Below are 18421 nucleotides of genomic sequence, written 5' to 3' on the forward strand. Positions count from 1 at the left end.
GCAGCAGTACCTATTGATCTACTTGCACTGGCGTGCTTTAGAACTGCTAGGTTGGCAGGAGCTGGGACAGAGCAACGGGAGCTCACCCCATCTTGGGGATTCGAACCACCAACCTTCTGATCGGCAAGCCCAAGAGGCTCGGTGGTTTAGACCACAGCACCACCTGCATCCCTTTGAAGCTTAAAGCCTTTCACTGACAGAGCACATTGGATCCTGCCTGCAGGATCCATGTGTAGCCTTTGACATGCAGCCCACTACACCAATACAGTAGAATAGAATTTAAAGGGGCCTTTGTGTACATATTCTGTAGCAGTTGGTACTTGGGAATGAAGGGGAAAAAATGCTGAAGTTTCAGAAATCACCACAGATTTTAGTTCGTAGTGAACAAGATACATTTCCCCATGTTATTTTGTATGAATGAATGGGATTGCATGGGCAAAGCAGCTGTTTTCATGGAACTCAATGTATATTCAATTCATTCATTATACTGATGCCATTTTATTAAAACAGATTCAGATGCCTGTATCATTCGCTGGAAATCATGTCAAAACATCTGTGATGTTATTAAAACAGAGGGCATGATTCTGTCTCCCCACCCACCCCACTTTCTGAGTCAAGCATCATTGCCCCCATAACCCAGCAGCCTGTGAAACATTAGAATCGAATAAGCATTTTCAAAGATCAACATTTCTTGATAAACCGTTTAGCTCATTATGAGAAATGCAAAGCTGACAATGGAGATGACAGGAGCATTTGTTAAGAAAATGCACAGTGCATCTTAGAAGGGCATGGCGAGGAGCAATGAAATGTGTAGACAACAGTTAGGAAGTGCTTCTAAATCTGAATGCAGCAAATTCTCTCTCTCTCTCTCTCTCTCCCCCCCCCCCCCCTATGTAGAGCTGTTTGGTAAAACAGGAATATGAAATGTACTGCTATTTTGGAAGCATTAGCCGCGTTAGGTTTTCTCACTCCCTGCAGGACTACCCATGTAAATTAGTTTTGCATCCTGTCAAATCAATAATTGCTTTGCTCATCGGGCCCTCGCAGTAAAATGGTGTTTGTTCAGGTCAGCAGAACTTGTGACATATCTCTCGTCATGAAAGCAGCAGGGAAAGAAAACAAACAAATCATCTCATTTGGATTTGAGCATTCAAAAACTTGGTGTCTGCCTGAGTGATGAAAGATATTTTCATGTGCAGACACATGCACTTCTTAGCCTGTGTAAATGGAAAAACATCCAACAAGGTTACCTATCACAATATGGGCCTAAGCCAGGAAGATGGCTATTGTCCATTGGGGCTGGTACGGCAGAAAGGAGGCCAACAGTAGGGGAAGCCAGAGCCAAGGCAGAGGCAACTCATTCTAGTTTTGTCTCCATTCTCTGTCTTTTTTGAAGTTTTTATTTGATTATACAAATTCTTTCGCACAGATAATGTTATTACAAATATTAGAATTGCACAAGATTGTTCCGAATCCCGAAACTTCCCTCCTCCCCTTTGTGGGTTTTTTGAATAACCTTTTTAAACTGCATATTGTAAGTCCATCTATTTTTACCATTCTCCATTATATCCAAAGTCTATGTGTCATTGCAATAATTATTTAAAGCCTGCCAAAGAGTTCAAGTGGTCTTTCAAGTACAATATATATATATATATATATATATATATATATATATATATATATATATATATATATTTGCCCCATTCTTTGTTGAAGTTTTGATCCTCCAGATTTCTGATTTTCCCGGTTAATCCTGCCATCTCTGCATAATCCAATAATTTCTTCTGCCAGTCCGCCCTAGTAGCTATCTTGTCGTTTTTCCAGCTCTGGGCAAGAAGCATCCTTGCAGCTGTTGTAGCGTACATAAACAGTCTTTCCAGTTCCTTCGGTATCTCTGCACCTACAATTCCTAACCAAAAGGCTTCTGTTTTTTTAATAAAGGGTATTTTAAGCCCCCTTTTTTGGGCGGGGGGGGGGTGTAGTTTTGTCTCCATTCTCTGCCCTGCTGAATTCTGCAAGGGGCAGCACTGAGACTAAGCAGAAGTACCACGCCCTGAACTGGTTGTAAGAAAGAAGGCAGGCAGGTGGGGAGCAGCTGAAGGCCAATTGTGGTTGGTGGGGCAATGCACCTGTTGCTCAAAGGGGCCAGCCGCTAATAACAATGGGTGAAATGTTGCAATGTTCCTCTCTCACCTCAGTGACAATTACTCTTCAAGCACAGGCTCCCCAATGACAACCGTTGTGAAATTAGCACAATCCTTCCTGCATGTGTCTCATTAAAGTGCCACAAAAGAACACAGTAGTGGCATGTTGTCAAACAGAGCACAGATCAAGTTTTGTTTTCCCAGCAGTTTGGGAGGTGGTTAGAATTTTAACATAAGCATATATAAAGTAAAAAGCAGCTCTTTGTATATATGCATCTATTTCTCAGGTTTCCTTCAACTATAGATACCATTGAGCATTGAAAGAAAACCAATTGGGCAATGGAACCGCATGGTTCCAGATGGTTAATTGTTACTTTATGTTAGACAATTGGTAGGCAAACTAAGGCCCGAGGGCCGGATCCAGCCTAATCTCCATCGAAATCCAGTCCGCAGACAGTCCGAGAATCAGCGTGTTTTTACATGAGTAGAATGTGTCCTTTTATTTAAAATGCATCTCTGGGTTATTTGTGGGGCATAGGAATTTGTTCATTTCCCCCCCAAAATACAGTCCCCCCCCAAGGTCTGAGGGACAGTGGACTGGCCCCCTGCTGAAAAAGTTTGCTGACCCCTGTCAGTTAGACTGTGTATGGAAGGTGAAACTATTCAAAAAATGTTTCCTGTAGCACCCAAATTTCTTGAAAAAGGAAGACATGAAAGGATTTTAAATGGGCCACAATAACCCTGTTGGAATATTTGCTAGCCCGCCCTGCAATATATAACAGCAAATCATAGAGCCGGACTTGCAGATCCTCTGTCAGAGCAAACATGAGTGTTAACAGCATGAGTAATGTTTCAGTAATCCATCACCAAATAGGTACTCACAGTTTGTTATGGCTCTCTCTGTGGCATTTGCTGTTATTTTTTGCCTAGCTGAAGATAGTGGAAGGCTGAAATAGAATTCTTATTAAATTACAATCAACATTCCACATTCTGTATTTGCAAGGCAAAATCCACACTCCTATTTGCTGTGGAGGTGCCAACTCAGTTCCCACCCACTTGCTTGAGCCAATTTGTATTTATTTATTAATTTTCATGATTTTGGACAGTTCCGTAAGCCACCGTTTGAGGAAATGAGGTGGTGAAGACAATACAGGAACTGAGAAATGATTTGTTTTTGGATCTGAGAGGATTAACTCTGAAACATTTCCAGAAACTTTTTCTTACTTGGGATATTTGGAAATTGTTGCACTTCTGTGGAGCTCATATTTTTTATGAGCTAAACCGGAGGAATGTTGAAGCGCAATGGATAAATTGTTCCCAAGCCCACAAAACAAAAAAATCCAGATTTTGACTGCAACTGTGTGTCTTACCTTTGTGTGAGATCAGTTCTGTGATACTTAATCTCTCTTTGGTGATCTCCCATATCCCATGAGAGTAGTAGGAGACACTTGCCTTACCCAAGCCATTCAACTACTACTACTACTACTACTACTACTACTACTACTACTTATTATTTATACCCCACCCACCTGGGTGGGTTTCCCCAGCCACTCTGGGAAGTTTCTAGCAAAATTCTAAAAAATAATAAGATGTCTGACATAAAAACTTCCCTGAACATCCTTCAGATGTTTTCTAAAAGTTGTGCAATTCTTTATCTCTCTGACATCTGATGGGAGATAAGCTCTTTTCATATCCTCCCTAATAAGTTAAAACTGAACCACCTCCTGAAATATCAACACAATAGTTTGTTTTCAAAAGAGCACAACCTGTGACAGCCTCTAAGATTCTCAATGTTATAGAACTTGAGAGATAGATTTGTATGTCTGGCTGTTCAGGAGGTTTTCTATTTATTTATTTGCAGCATTTTATCCCGCCTCTCTATAAAAGGCAGTTTACAATCAACAGCATAAATCAGTGTAGCTTTAATCTATAAAATAATCATAAAACAGCAATAAACAATGAAAGTACATGGTGAAGCATGCTTACTGTGATGGGAAATCACCATTGCTTCATTGCCTCGCAGAGTCAATAAACAAAGCATTGAGGCAAAACTTCAAGCTTTATTCTTGGCCAAGAATTGTGTCCTTCCAACCTCACAGTTCAGGCAGAAGACACCAAACATACCCATCTATAAGCTTTTATAAATAGGTAAAGATAAAGGTAAAGGGACCCCTGACCATTAGGGGCCGAGGGAACCAGCGTACAGCTTCCAGGTCATGTGGCCAGCATGACAAAGCCACTTCTGGTGAACCAGAGCAGCACACGGAAACGCCGTTTACCTTCCCGTTGTAGCGGTCCCTATTTATCTACTTGCACTTTGACATGCTTTCGAACTGCTAGGTTGGCAGGAGCTGGGACCGAGCAACGGGAGCTCACCCCGTCGCAGGGTGTGTCCCATTATAAATAGGTAACAAGATACAAATGAAACTATTCACACGTGACACTGTTTTCCATATGACACTCGTTTACAGATTGTATTCTTTCTTTCTTTTTTTTATAATAATTTTTATTAGTTTTACAAACAAAACTAAACAAACTACACAAACATACAATATAACACTGTCCCTTCGTTTTCCCTCCACCCACTGGTTCACCTCTGCCACCAGTGAAACCCGTGCGCTTTGAGAATCAAAGGGGTCCATTGTAAGTTGGGTTTGGCCTCCCCCCTCCCTCCTCCCCCCTCCTCCCCCCCCTGCCACTGAAAGGACAGGAATGGAGGAGCTCTGAGGATTGGTTTCCCCCAGCTCATTCATAAGCTACTTAAACAAATACAAACATAACAATAATAGGGGAGAATTTTAACTCCCCAATTCTTATTACCTTAACCTTATACTTGTGACTTCCTCGATAGTCTTCCTCCTGGTTTTCCTTAAACAAAATCTAAAATTTATGGCGGGTTTTCTATTTCAGTTTAAAATCCTTTTCTTATATTATTAACTCAACCCTCCTCCTTTTCCATGCTGCCCTCCCACAGGCCCCCTCCTGCCACAAGAGGAACCTGTGGGGCACAGCATTTACAAGGTTCCATTGTATCCCCTCCTCACCCCTCTGAGCACTCCCTGCCACTGAGTATCTCAGAGTAAGGAAAGGAGAGTAGGCAGCTTTCTGCCTAAACCTAACTTAACTTACAAAAATTTACATTAACTTAAATTCTTTCCTAAGCCGTTCTTAGAACTCCCTCCAGAAAACACAGCTTTTTCCATTCATTTTTACACTCCATCTCCTCTCCCTAAGTCTTTTCCCCCAATTGGATTAGCATTTCCGTTAACAGGCCAAAATTTCAAAAACCGTCTTTCAGAAACCAAAAACAAAAATTTTTTTAACTAAATATTCACCCCACACCCATTCTTTCCCATATCCGTCTCCAGACCCTTGTCCTCCCTTGCCCCTGTCTTTCCCATTCCTCCCTGACATCACCCCACATTTCAACCCCTCCAGGATCTTCAAGTCCATTAATCCTCAAATTCCTTTGCTTCTCATTTTCTTGCTCTGCTTGATTTTCTTCCTTTTGAAGTCCATGCTTTGCTTCATCCCAAACATATTTTTTATAGTCCAAGTCCTCTTTAAAATTTTCATCTAGTTGTTTCTCCTGGCATCCAGATTCAATCTCCACAGTCTCCAAAATCAAATTTTCCTCTAAATCCTGGACTTGAACTTCATCCTCGACTGCTGAAAAATTGGGATGTTGCCGTTCCTTGTAGATATCCTCCCATATTTGTAGATAGTTTAGCACAGCCTCCTGGAAGGCTCGAGAGTACTTTGTTTTCATATTTCTCCTGACCGCAGACAAACAGGAGGTGGAGAACAAAGAGGTGCTGGAAAATTCCTTCCTCAGACGGTCGACTCCATTTTGGCTGTTCTTTTCCTTTGTCTTTTAAGTCAATCACAACTCCATTCTTAATTCCAAAATTGAATAGTTCTACCACATTTTCAGTCAATTTTTACTGATTTCAACAGCACGATAAATCCACCCGGTCTTTTGACAGCTTGACAGCTTTTGACAGCTGTCAAAGCACTCTCCCCCTTGATAATGCTATACCTCAAGGGGTGCCGGACTCGGGAGTTGAGAGGGATCAAAAAAGTCTTTCTTTCTCTCGGGTCCACAGTCCCAGATGCCTTTTGCCGTTCAGCTTAAGATTATTTAAAGCGCCTCCCAGTTTTCCATTAGGAAGAGACCGACTTCCGTTTCTTTAAAGCCTCTCCTATTTTCCAATTAACGAATTTAAAGTCCGTGATCGCAAATTCCACTTACTTTTTGGAAGCTTAAATTTGTTCGGAAGAATCTGCCGCTTGCCGGGTCAGGACTCGGAGCTTCACTTCTCGGAGGTAAGATATAGCCCAAAATGGCTCCCGCGGTTCCACCCCGCCGGCTCTCGATCGCTCTATTGAGCTCTCGGGCAGCGGGGGATCCGCAAAAAACGGAGCAACCGCTGGGCACGTGAGTCACCGGGACTCTCTACCCGGTGTTTTTACGGGGAATCCGCTCGCTCTGCGGACTTCCCCCCCCTCCGCGAAGCCAGGGACATCGGTGCGTGAGGTCCCTGCGTCCTTCTCTCCGCCGCGACAGACCGGAAGTCCAGATTGTATTCTTTCTTTTCACTTTATGGCAACTTTGTATACTGCGATCATTGTTTTTCCACAACATTTCTAAGTTACTATGAATACAGCCAGCAAAACAAGTGTTCAAATTGGATTTATGAAGTGTTCAAATTGGATTTATGATTTATGATTTATGAAGAGCATTAACAAATATACAGTGGTACCTCGGTTTAAAAACACAATTGGTTCTGAAGGCTGTACTTAACCTGAAGCGTACTTAACCTGAAGTGAACTTTCCCATTGAAAGTAATGGAAAGTGGGCCTCCGGTCCGTCGCGCTGAGGAAGGAGGACGCAGGGACTTCGCGTTCCGAAGTCCCTGGCCTCTCGGAGGGGGGGGGGAAGTCCGCAGAGCGAGCGGACTCCCCACAAAAGCACCGGGAAGAGCGTCCCGGTGACTCAATACCCAGCAGCTGCTCCGTTCCGCGAATCCTCCACTGCCCGAGAGCTCAGTAGAGCGATCGAGAGCCAGCGGAGTGGAGTCGCGGGAGCCATTTTGGGATCCATTTTACCTCCGAGAGGCGAAGCTCCGAGTCTTCACCCAGCAAGCGGCGGATTCTTCAAAAAAAAATAAGAGACCTATACAAAGTAAGTGAATCTACATTTGGACTATTAAAAAAATAATAATCTCGAAAATAGGAGAGATTTTTTTTAAAAAAAACGGAAGTCGATCTCTTCCTATTGGCTAAATTGGGAGGCGTATTAAATATCCTCAAGCCGAAAAAGGAAAAAAGTTTTTGGATTGTGAACCCGAGAGAAAGAAAGACTTTTTCAACCCTTCTCAGCTCCCGAGTCCGGCACCCCTTGAGGTTTAGCATCAATAAGGGGAAAGTATTTTGACAGCTGTCAAAAGCTGTCAAAAGCTGCCAAATTGCTAAAAGACTAAGGAATTTTATTGTGTTGCTGTGGAAGTAAAAATTTGGAATTGGGACTGGATTTTTGATGGAGTTAAAGACAAAAGAGAAGATCAGCCAAGATGGAGCCGATCGTGTAAAAGCAAGGAATTTTCCAGCACCCTTTGCCCTCTATCTTCTGCCTGTCTGCGGTTAGGAGAACTATGAAAACAAAGTATTCTCAAGCCTTCCAGGTGGCTGTGCTGAACTATCTACAAATATGGGAGGACATTTACAAGGAACGACAACATCCTAATGGATCACTATTAGAAAATGAGGTTCAAGATCAGGATTTGGACAATTTTGACTCTGATAATTTTGACTCTGAGACTGAGTATGAGGAGCAACAATTTGATGTTAAAGGAGAAGGTGATCTGGACCATAAAAAACATTTTGTGGATGAGGTAAAACAAGGATTCGAAAAAGAAGAACAGAGTGACAGGGAGAAGCAAATTGAAATGAAGATTAATGGAAAGAAGGAACCTGGAGGGACTGAAATGGGGAGTTATGTCATTGAGGGAGAGGAAAGGCAGGGGGAGGGGGGAATAGGGGTCTGGAGTTGCATGGGGGAAAGAACTGTCGTGGGGTGAGAATTTTAGTTTAAAGGCTTTTTGGTTTTTGAATGACGGTTTCTGACATCTTGGCGTGTTTAAGGAATGCTGATCCAATTGGGGGAAAAGATATTGGGAGGGGGGAAGGAGAGTGTTGTAAAAATTGACCTTTCTGGAGGGAGTTGGAAGAAGGGCCGAGGAAAGAATTTCTGGATTAATATGAATAAGTTTGTGTTTAGATAGGTGTTTGAGTAGAGAGCTGCCTGTCTCTCTCTCTTTACTTGGTGGCACCCAGTGGCAGGGGGTGCCCTGGGGGGAGGGGAGGGGGTAGAGGGAAACCCAGACACAAAAAAATGGAACCTTTGAAGTGCTGGGCCCCGCGAGCCTCTCTTGTGGCAGAAGAGGGCTCGTGGGAGGCCGGCACGAAGAAGGAGGAGGATTAAGTTAATAGTGTAAGAATAAGATTTTGAATTAGAGTAGAAAACCCGCCACAATTAATTAGAGAAGTTAGGAAAACCAGGAGGAAGAGATTTGAGGAAGTCACAATTACAATGTTAAGAAATTAAGATTTGGGAATTTATAATTCTTTTTTTTTTCCTTTTTCTTTTTTCTTCTTTTCTTTTTCCTTTTTTCTTTTTTATTGTCTTTTTGTTGTTGTTTTTTGTTAAATTGGATTGTTATGCTGAAGAATCAGCTGAGGGAAAACCAAGCCTCAGAGAACCTCCATCCCTGTCCTCTCAGTGGCAGGGAGGGGATGAGGGGGGAGGAAGGAGGGGGAGGTCAAACCAAGCCAAAAATGGACCCCTTTGGTTCCCAACGCTCACGGGTACCACTGGTGGCAGAAGTGGTCTTGTGGGTGGAGGGAAACTGAAGGGACAGAGTTTACATTGTATGTTATGTTTGTCTTTTTTCGTATAAAAACCAATAAAAAAATTTTTTTTAAAAAAATGAAAGTAGTGGAAAGTGGATTAATCTGTTCCAGACGGGTCCGCGGAGTACTCAACCTGAAGCGTACTTAACCCGAGGTATGAGTGTAATTGGTTCCGGAAGTCCGTACTTAACCTGAAGCGTACTTAACCTAAAACGAACTTTCCCATTGAAAGTAATGGAAAGTGGATTAATCCATTCCAGACAGGTCCACAGAGTACTTAAGCTGAAAATACTCAAACCGAGGTGTACTTAAACCGAGGCATGACTGTACATTGAAAAGGTTTGTTCTAAACTTTGGTGGTCTTGGGGGCGAAGAAGGCATGTACTCCAAAACACAAATTTGAACGGCAAAAATTCAGTCAAAGATTATTATACAGTATATTTTCGGTTAACTTTTTTCCTCTCAAGTCCATCTTTCTTTATTCCTTTATTTATTTAGTGGGTAGACTTGGCATTGAAGCAGTCACTGCTTCTTCATTATAAATCTGGGAAACCAGAGTAGCAAAATTGATTGTACCTCTCCAACTTTTATTATGATAGCTAAGCATTGCTATTTCCTTCTTGTTTTTCTTTCCCTCCCTGGAACACATCTGCAGGTACTTCATAGACTGGAAGAATGATGTGGACAGCTACTTTACTATAGATGAAATGGAAGGAACTATTGCCACAAATGAACTGCTGGACAGAGAGAACACTGCACAATACAATTTGTCCATAATTGCCAGTAAAGTTAGTAAGTATGGCAGGAAAACACCCACCCAATATTCTCTTTCCTACATGGTTTGTTCATTTTATGCAAGGTCACATTTGGCCCATTTGGGGGTAGGAAGGTAAAATGAATATATTTATTTCATGTGGTTCATGCAGTAATAATTTTGTGTCTCTGCTGTGTGTCTGTGTTTCAGCTTTCCAACTCCACACTTCTATAATTCCATGAAATGACTTCCTAAGTGTCCTTATAGGATTTATAGTTATTGATTAGACATTCTGGGCATGCTTTCACAAAACTAATTGATCACAATTAGATGTAGCTAAAAGCAGTGGAATCAAACCTAGTCATGACTTGGTCAGTCAATGGGACTTGGTTACGATGAGCTTGTGCTGGATCTCTCAACACTGTAAAGGTAAAGTAAAGGTCAAGATACCCCTGACCATTAGGTCCAGTTGCGGACGCCTCTGGGGTTGGGGCACTCATCTCACTCTATAGGCCAAGGGAGCCGGCCTTTGTCCTCAGATAGCTTCTGGGTCATTTGGCCAGCATGACTAAGCCACTTCTGGCAAACCAAAGCAGTGCACAGAAATGCTGTTTACCTTCCCGCCAGATTTACCTATTTATCTACTTGCACTTTGACGTGCTTTTGAACAGCTAGGTTGGCAGAAACTGGGACAGATCAACGGGACGGGAGCTCACCCTGTCGCAGGGATTCGAACCGCCAACATTCCGATCGGCAGGCCCTAGGCTCTGTGGTTTAGACCACAGCGCCACCTGCATCCCTTTCTCAATACTGTAAACATATTTAATTAGGAGAATCTTGCTAGTTCAAGAACTTCAGTGAGTGTCCTGCATTAATTATCCCAGTGATCCAGAACATTTGTTCCTGAAACTATATATCATGTTCTCTCTCCTGCTCTGCTTGCTTCTTCATCAGATAGTCAATAATGCAGAATTACATGATTCCCCCACCCCCCTCTAACAATTTATTGTGGTCTTAATGTTGTTCCTGATGAGTATGTTGTGTGTGGTTTTTTTGATTAAAAATTAAATAGTGATCTTCAAATATCTGAAGGGTTATCACATTGAACATGGAGCATACCTGTTTGCTCTTGCTCCAAATTCCATAACTGAAACCAATGGGTAGAAATGGCAGCGAAGGAGATTTCAGCTAAATATTTGGAGAAACCTCCTAACAGTATGAGCCATTTGATAGTTGAGGAGTGGGATGCCTACTTCACTGGAGGTCTTTAAGCAAAGGCTGTAGTTGTATCCTGCACAGCAGATCCTGTGCTGGACAAGAAGATCAAACAAATGACCTCAAAGGTCCCTTCTGAGTTTCTCAGTTATTTCCCATCATGGCCTGTTACGTCAATTTGAACACTTATCTCCAAATATGGGGAAATGTCAAGATTGCCCTCCCATTTGTAGTTAAAAATAAAGCTCGCCATCTGGACTCCTGTCAACTCTCAGAAAGTACAAATGAAATTGGACTTTGTCACTTTCCGTGGAGACCCAGATGAAGGTCAAGAGCAGGTGTTTACAGGATCAGCTGTGCCTGTCTCGTCCCCAGAGCACTCTTGACAGTTGTTTCCTGAAAAGCATCTGTGGCTCTTTGAGATGGAGCATTACCGTATTTAGAACCAATGGTGATGCAATACTGATCCTTATCTCGCTGCTCTCTCAAAGCAAATAATCTTTACTAGGAGTGATTTGAAATTCTGTCGAGTCTCAAGAGATCAAGTTGGCTTTTTGCTACCAGAATAGATGTGGTGCAGCTTATGCTGATAAAGACAATGATGGGGAATATGTAACAGAAATGAAGTGACAGGTGAATGATTAGTTTTTCTTAGCTAGGCTGGCTGGCTGACTTTGGGCCATATAATACCAGATCAGAACACTCTGTCTAAAAAAGCCGAACTATAACATAGTTTCTAGGGTTGGAAATTCTGTTTTGTTCTTTTTACCAAGTTCTTCCATTCCAAGTTATACTGTATATATTTTTCTGTCATGACCTGGGTTTAGGTCTCTTTGAAGTGGTGAAGCTGTGTCAAAATCTCCACCCTGTAGCATACTGAATGTCAGAGAGGAATAATCTAGCTGAGCCTTACACCTGACATGCCAAATTTCTGTGCTAAGGGATTTATTATTATTATTATTATTATTATTATTATTATTATTATTATTTTGTATAGAGGAGCATAGGCTCAGCACATAGGCTATATCCTCAACAATGAGGTGGGAGAAGGAGTCTTGTGCACAAGCCCATCTCCCTTTGTGGGAAAGTGTAGATGACCACAGCGCTGGCTAGTTAGAGCCTATGTATATGTAGATGCAAGGGATGCAGGTGGTGTTGTGGGTTAAACCACAGAGCCTAGGGCTTGCCGATCAGAAGGTCAGCGGTTCGAATCCCTGCAACAGGGTGAGCTCCCGTTGCTCTGTCCCAGCTCCTGCCAACCTAGCAGTTTGAAAGCACATCTAAGTGCAAGTAGATAAATAGGTACCGCTATAGCGGGAAGGTAAACGGCATCTCCGTGCGCCGCTCTGCTTCACCAGAAGCGGCTTTGTCATCCTGGCCACATGACCTGGAAGCTGGAGGCCGGCTCCCTCGGCCAATAATGCGAGATGAGCGCCGCAACCCCAGAGTCGGTCACGACTGGACCTAATGGTCAGGGGTCCCTTTACCTTTTATATGTAGTTGCACATAGGGTTGGATTACAACTGTTAGTAATACAGTAAGTAGCTCCCAAGTTAAATCAGTGGGATTTAACTTGGACTGCAAAGCTAAATATGTCCTTACAGAAGTAAGTCCCATTGAATAAAATGGGGCTTTCTCCCAGAAAACTGAGGTTAGGATTGCAGTCTTCGTCATGGCTAACTTTTCACATTGATGTCTATGACACACAGCTTAAATTAATAATGCAGAGTCTTCATCAATAAAAAGAATAATAGCTTTACTGAGTTAAACTTGTTTGCAAATAACAGCATAGTGAACAGAAGATTAAATTAGCTTCAGAGCATACACAGAGTCTCCATTGAGCACAGGCTTCACAGCCTGTTTCTATATAAGCATGCTTAAATTATATAGCTTGGTCCTCTGCCCCAACTTCATATGACTGTTAGGTTCAAACCCTCTTGAGTGAGCAATTTGCCAGACCAATATGAAAGGCCATGTTAAGATATATCTGTAATTACGTCTTTCAGTGCCTTATGTGAATATATAATGTTGCTTTAGATGTCGTAAGTATACCTAATTTCTTTTTATTTATTTTTCTTAATAGGCAATCCACTATTAACCAGCAAGGTCAACGTCATCGTAAATGTCCTGGATGTTAATGAATTTCCTCCTGAAATTGCAGTGCCCTATGAGTCCTACGTGTGTGAAAATGCAAGGCCAGGACAGGTATCTCTCTCCTTTTTAATGTTACCTGCGGATCTAGTCATGAGGAATGATTGCAATCATGTGCAGTGGTTAACCAACAACAAAAGCAACTTAACAATAACTATTGGTCTTGTATTTCTGAGTATTTGAGGTATTTTATTTACTTATATATTGAATGCATTTCTAAAGAGAGAGGGCTGCACTGAAGACAACTCAGAATAAAAATAATATTTATCTGAGCAATGCTTACAACAACCCTGAAAAGTGGGCCAGTATTATCCTATCCCCATGTTGTATATTGGGAGCTAAAGCTGGGGAAACAGTCTCTTTGCCAAAAGCTACATAGCAAGTTTGTGGCTGGGATGCTATTTTAACCAGGAACTTTCTAGTTTTTAGTGAATCCCATTAGTCACGGTCTTAAAACTGTATTTATTGGATCAGGCAGACATACCCTGTGACCCACCAAGCCAAACACAGACCACAAACTACGTTGTGGTCTATTAAAAGCTTCAAAAACCACCTCTTTTAGCCACCTGCCTGGGACTACCAGAAACAGAGGTGACTACCAGAAACAGAGGTGACTACCAGAAACAGAGGTGCACCTGGCAGTCTTAAATGTATGGACAGCAGGCTGAATAGACAACAGGGTGAATAGTCATTCAGGCTTGTATTTGATAACTGCATTTCTTGTACAGTGGACACCTTAAAATATAGTGCAGCAACTGTTCTGCAAATTAACTGTGACTCTCCAAAAGATGTATTCAGCCACCACATATAGCTGGCCTCCAGGGATCCACTGAAGTTAGGCAGTATAATCACAAGTTCCCCTTGCCTGGGAACAAAACTCATAAAAGACAGCAATTTCCTTGCCAGGATGAGCAAAACGTTAGCAGACTGAAAAATAAAATATATGGCCGGTGTAAATTCTGCTAACCCTGCTTCTCATTCCCACCCCCCACCGGCCATTAAGTTTTCCCAAACCCTACTTTTCTTGAGGTGCTGCTCAATGGTAATAAACATAAGGATATCTGCACTGTTATATTCTACAGTATATAGTCCTGTTTATAAGCCTTAGAGAATCAAATGGAGAGTTCCAAGACTCTGGGCCATAACACTTTTTAAAAACAAAAAACACATCATTCAACACTATTGCCCAGAGGAGATGGAATTTGCAGCCTCAACAATTCTGTTACTTGAATTACTACACCTATGGAGCAAACAAAAAACAAAAAGCATTTCCTCAATCTCCTCAGTATAGCTAGTAACTGGTTTAAATAACTGCCCATGGCAACTGTTTAAAGAGCCCCTTCCACAGTGATTGCTTCTGTTTGGCATGTAATAAATGCATAGAAGTGCTACTGAAATTGTCTGAAATGATCAAAATGCCAGCAGTTGTAGGAGAATGCTTGCAACCATCCGCACATGAGCTGGTCCAAGTGCAAGGATAAGGGGGAGATCGGTGTCATGTGGCAGAGTGAGCTAACTTGGTGGGCTGTAGGCCTTGCAGCTTAGCCTACTCTCAAGGCAGATAGCAGAGGTTGAAGTGAATGGAGGATGGTCAAACTTGGCCACGCTTGTCATGGATGGATAGATAGATAGATTTTATCTATCTATCATCTCTCTATCTATCTAATTTTTGATGATATGCAATGTGCAGACTCAAAAATGAGAACATATCTAAAATCTCATATTTATTCACTTTGTTCCTTATAGAGAGCACAGGTTTCTCCCTATTAACATTTAGGGATTTCTTTTCAGACAGATCATAGTAACATACACCATCCTCAGCAGTATCCTGCGAAGTTTCTTTCAGCAGCTATTCTCCTCTCACACAGAGAGAGCGAAGCAGAAAGCAGTTAAAAATGACAGTTACTTGAATAACAGTCACAACAGAATGGAATACCTCTCTCATATGACTCACAGTCAGCCAATCACATGAGAGAGCTATTGCCAAAGAAAGAACTCCATGCAATTTAACATAAGCACACATTCCCATTTCAGGACAATTTCTTTCCCACCTTTTATCATAAATGACCTCAGGGTGGATAACAACAATTTAAGATAGAGTCATACCTTAGTTCTCAAATTTTATCCATTCCGGGAGTCCGTTTGACTCCTAGAACTGTTCAAAAACCAAGGCACGACTTCTGATTGGCTGCAGGAGCTTCCTGCAGTTAAGCGGAAGCCACGTCGGACATTCGGTTTCAGAAAAATGTTAACAAACCGGAATACTTACTTCCGGGTTTGCAGCATTTGGGAGCCAAAACACATGAGTACCAAGGCGTTTGAGAACCAAGGTACAACTGTACAAGCAATCTCAGGAAAGAACAATATCTTTCACATGCCAAATCTGCCCAAGTTGTGACATTACAATAGTTTGCCATCCACTGAGAAAAAAGGTGAAAACCTCTCAACCAAGGACTAGCTGTTACTGAGAGTAAAATTCATTCCTAGCCATGTAAACCAGTGGCCACCTGATGCCTCAGTGGAAGACTCTCAAAACTGAGGGAGGGCTGGGAAATCCTACTACAGTAAACACTCAGGTTGTGAACGTGATCCGTGCGGGAGGCACGTTTGCAACCCGCTTCTGCGCATGCAAAGCCTGAATTAGGGTTTCTGTGCATGCGCGAGTGCCGAAACCCAGAAGTAACCCATTTGGGTACTTCTGGGTTCGGCGCGGGACACAAGCTGAAAAGACGCAACCCGAAGCATCTGTAACCCGAGGTATGAGTCTGTAAGGGAAGGAATGCTGCAATGGTGTGCAACCCTGATTTTTAAGAGGTCAGTTGCCATACCCCTGAGGGGCCCGGTGAGATCCTGGGCTGGATTGGTCCCTCCCCTGGCCATAGCTGTGACCCCAACCTGGTGATGCACTGAACCATAAGAACATGAATATTCCAGAACACCTCAGCAACTGACAGTCAAATGAAGTCAGAACTCTTGCAGAAAATAGCTACAGAGGGTTTGAACACTGCAGCCTATGTTAACTTTAAGCTTTACATTTTGAGTTTCTCTCATAGCTATGTTTTAGTTTGGTGCATTATGTCCAAATGAACGTACCACAACATGCTAATCAAATTAAGACATTTCCTTTCACACAGAAATGTGTGCTGAAGTTTTTATTCCATTGTGGTTTTAGGTAATTCAGATTGTCGGTGCAGCAGACAAGGATTTGTCACCTGCTGGACAAAGATTCTCCTTTCGACTCTCTCCTGAGGTGTCTTCAAAGCCAAATTTCACAGTCCACGATTTCAGAAGTAAGTTTCTATTTTGGATAATGATGATGGTGGTGATGATGATAACAATTTGTGTTGTTCAGTTATTCTGGTGGCTACAGCCTTCTATATATATATGTGAGACAGTGAGCTGCTTCAATATGCATTCAGATATCACACAAGGGAGATGAGAACGGTGCTTTATAGACTAAGGAGTGTTGAGGGTCTACTAGCTGGGGTCTACTATACAAAAAATGTGGTGGAGTTAGCTTCCTGCCCTGCCCAGTTTGTTTTTGCTTGAAATCCATCAGAGAGACAGAATAGTGAGGTTGAATGAGATAAGGAAAAGTTGTTACCCAATATGTACTTTAAAGGTAAAGGGACCCCTGACCATTAGGTCCAGTCTTGACCGACTCTGGGGTTGTGGCGCTCATCTCGCATTATTGGTCGAGGGAGCCGGCATACAGCTTCCAGGTCATGTGGCCAGCATGACAAGGCCACTTCTGGTGAACCAGAGCAGCACACGGAAACGGCGTTTACCTTCCGGCTGTAGCAGTACCTATTTATCTACTTGCACTTTGATGTGCTTTTGAACTGCTAGGTGGGCAGGAGCTGGGACCGAGCAACAGGAGCTCACCCTGTCACGGGGATTCAATCTGCCGACCTCCTGATCGGCAAGCCCTAGGCTCTTTGGTTTAACCCACAGCGCCACCTGCGTCCCAAGTATGTACTTTAGTGATGCTATAAATCTAAAATCCTAATTTCACTTGTGGTTTCAATGGTGAAGCAAATCCAGCAATTACTGTGCACCGTGCCACCAATCAACCCTCGGATTATTATCACATCTGTGAAGGATATAGTTAGACTGTAGGGTGGTGAAAAGTACAGTGCTTGTCTCCCCTGCGTTCAGTCTCAATTGGACTCGTATATTCTAGCCAAGTTCTTACCAACTTTGTGCCTACTAAAGAATGAGATGGTAACTATGATAAGCTATATCAGAACTATTTTTCTAGAAAAAGAGCTGTGGGAACTCATCACGAACGCCTCTCTCATTCTCTTGGAATGGCAATGGCGCCCACCTGTGAGGTGCCGGAACCCAACTGAAAGGTGCCGGATTTGAGTTCCGTCTTAGAAAAAGGTCCTGGCAATATGCATAACATGGCATGTGTGTGAGTCAGCATGAAATCTTTTTTCATGCAGGACAACCTGTGTCCCTCCGTGTGGTGTTGAACTGCAACTCCCACAGAACCTAACCTTTCGCAATGCTAGATGAGGCTGATGGGAGTTGGAGTCCAAAAACATCTGGAGGTCAAAGGCTGCTGTAGCCTAACTGGGCTGCAAACTGCACAAGGCCTACTTATAATGTCATAGCACCTACCCACAGACTTTCCCCTAAAAGCAACTCTTGTCTTCAGATACTCAGCATCTGATGGCTCCACTGGGATCTGAGCCTATCTACAAGGTAACAGGATCTGTCAGTTCACCTCTCAATTCTTTTGCAGCAGCATTCAAAGAGGGAAGAAAAAACATCCAGTATAGAGAGACATGTAATGTTGTGGGAGATGCTGTGAACTAGCGAGTGTTGGAGAGATAATAAGGCAGGAGAGAGAGCACCGCAGGCAATCCCAATCAGACCTGCCAGCAAATTGGTTTCTAATCTCACTTCCTGCTTAATCCTTTTAATCTTTACATCAGTTTTCTTCCTCACTGGATTTCTTTGATTCAGGGGAAAGGAGCGATAAGCCAGCCCCTGCCAGGGAAAGTGAGAGAAACACCACTCACAGAGTCTGCATTCAACGTAATCAGAGATTACTGGCAAATGTTCTAATGGTATTGAGTGTCTAGTTTGATTTCTGGTGGGACTTTTCTTAATCATCTCTTCTGAGTAGGTGCTGCGTCAGGGAAGGTTTTGTGCCTTTCTAAGGTGCCTCCAGTGGAAATTGGGAAAGCAAGAAAGCCACATTTCCCTTCCCACTGGAGAACTGAGTGGCAGTCAC

The 18421-nt window shown here is 42.6% G+C and overlaps 1 protein-coding gene across 1 annotated transcript in view; it reads left to right on the forward strand.

Moving 5' to 3' along the window:
* The window catches only part of CDH12 (cadherin 12), a 241364-nt gene that overhangs the window by 217834 nt on the left and 5109 nt on the right, over positions 1-18421 (forward strand). Inside the window, exons 8-10 of the mRNA XM_035126166.2 lie at positions 9712-9848; positions 13109-13230; positions 16349-16466. Of these exons, the coding sequence (XP_034982057.2) occupies positions 9712-9848; positions 13109-13230; positions 16349-16466 (377 nt within the window). The remainder of the gene's footprint in view (positions 1-9711; positions 9849-13108; positions 13231-16348; positions 16467-18421) is intronic.

Source organism: Zootoca vivipara, chromosome 8 (assembly GCF_963506605.1).
Source record: "Zootoca vivipara chromosome 8, rZooViv1.1, whole genome shotgun sequence".
Lineage (NCBI taxonomy): Eukaryota > Metazoa > Chordata > Lepidosauria > Squamata > Lacertidae > Zootoca > Zootoca vivipara.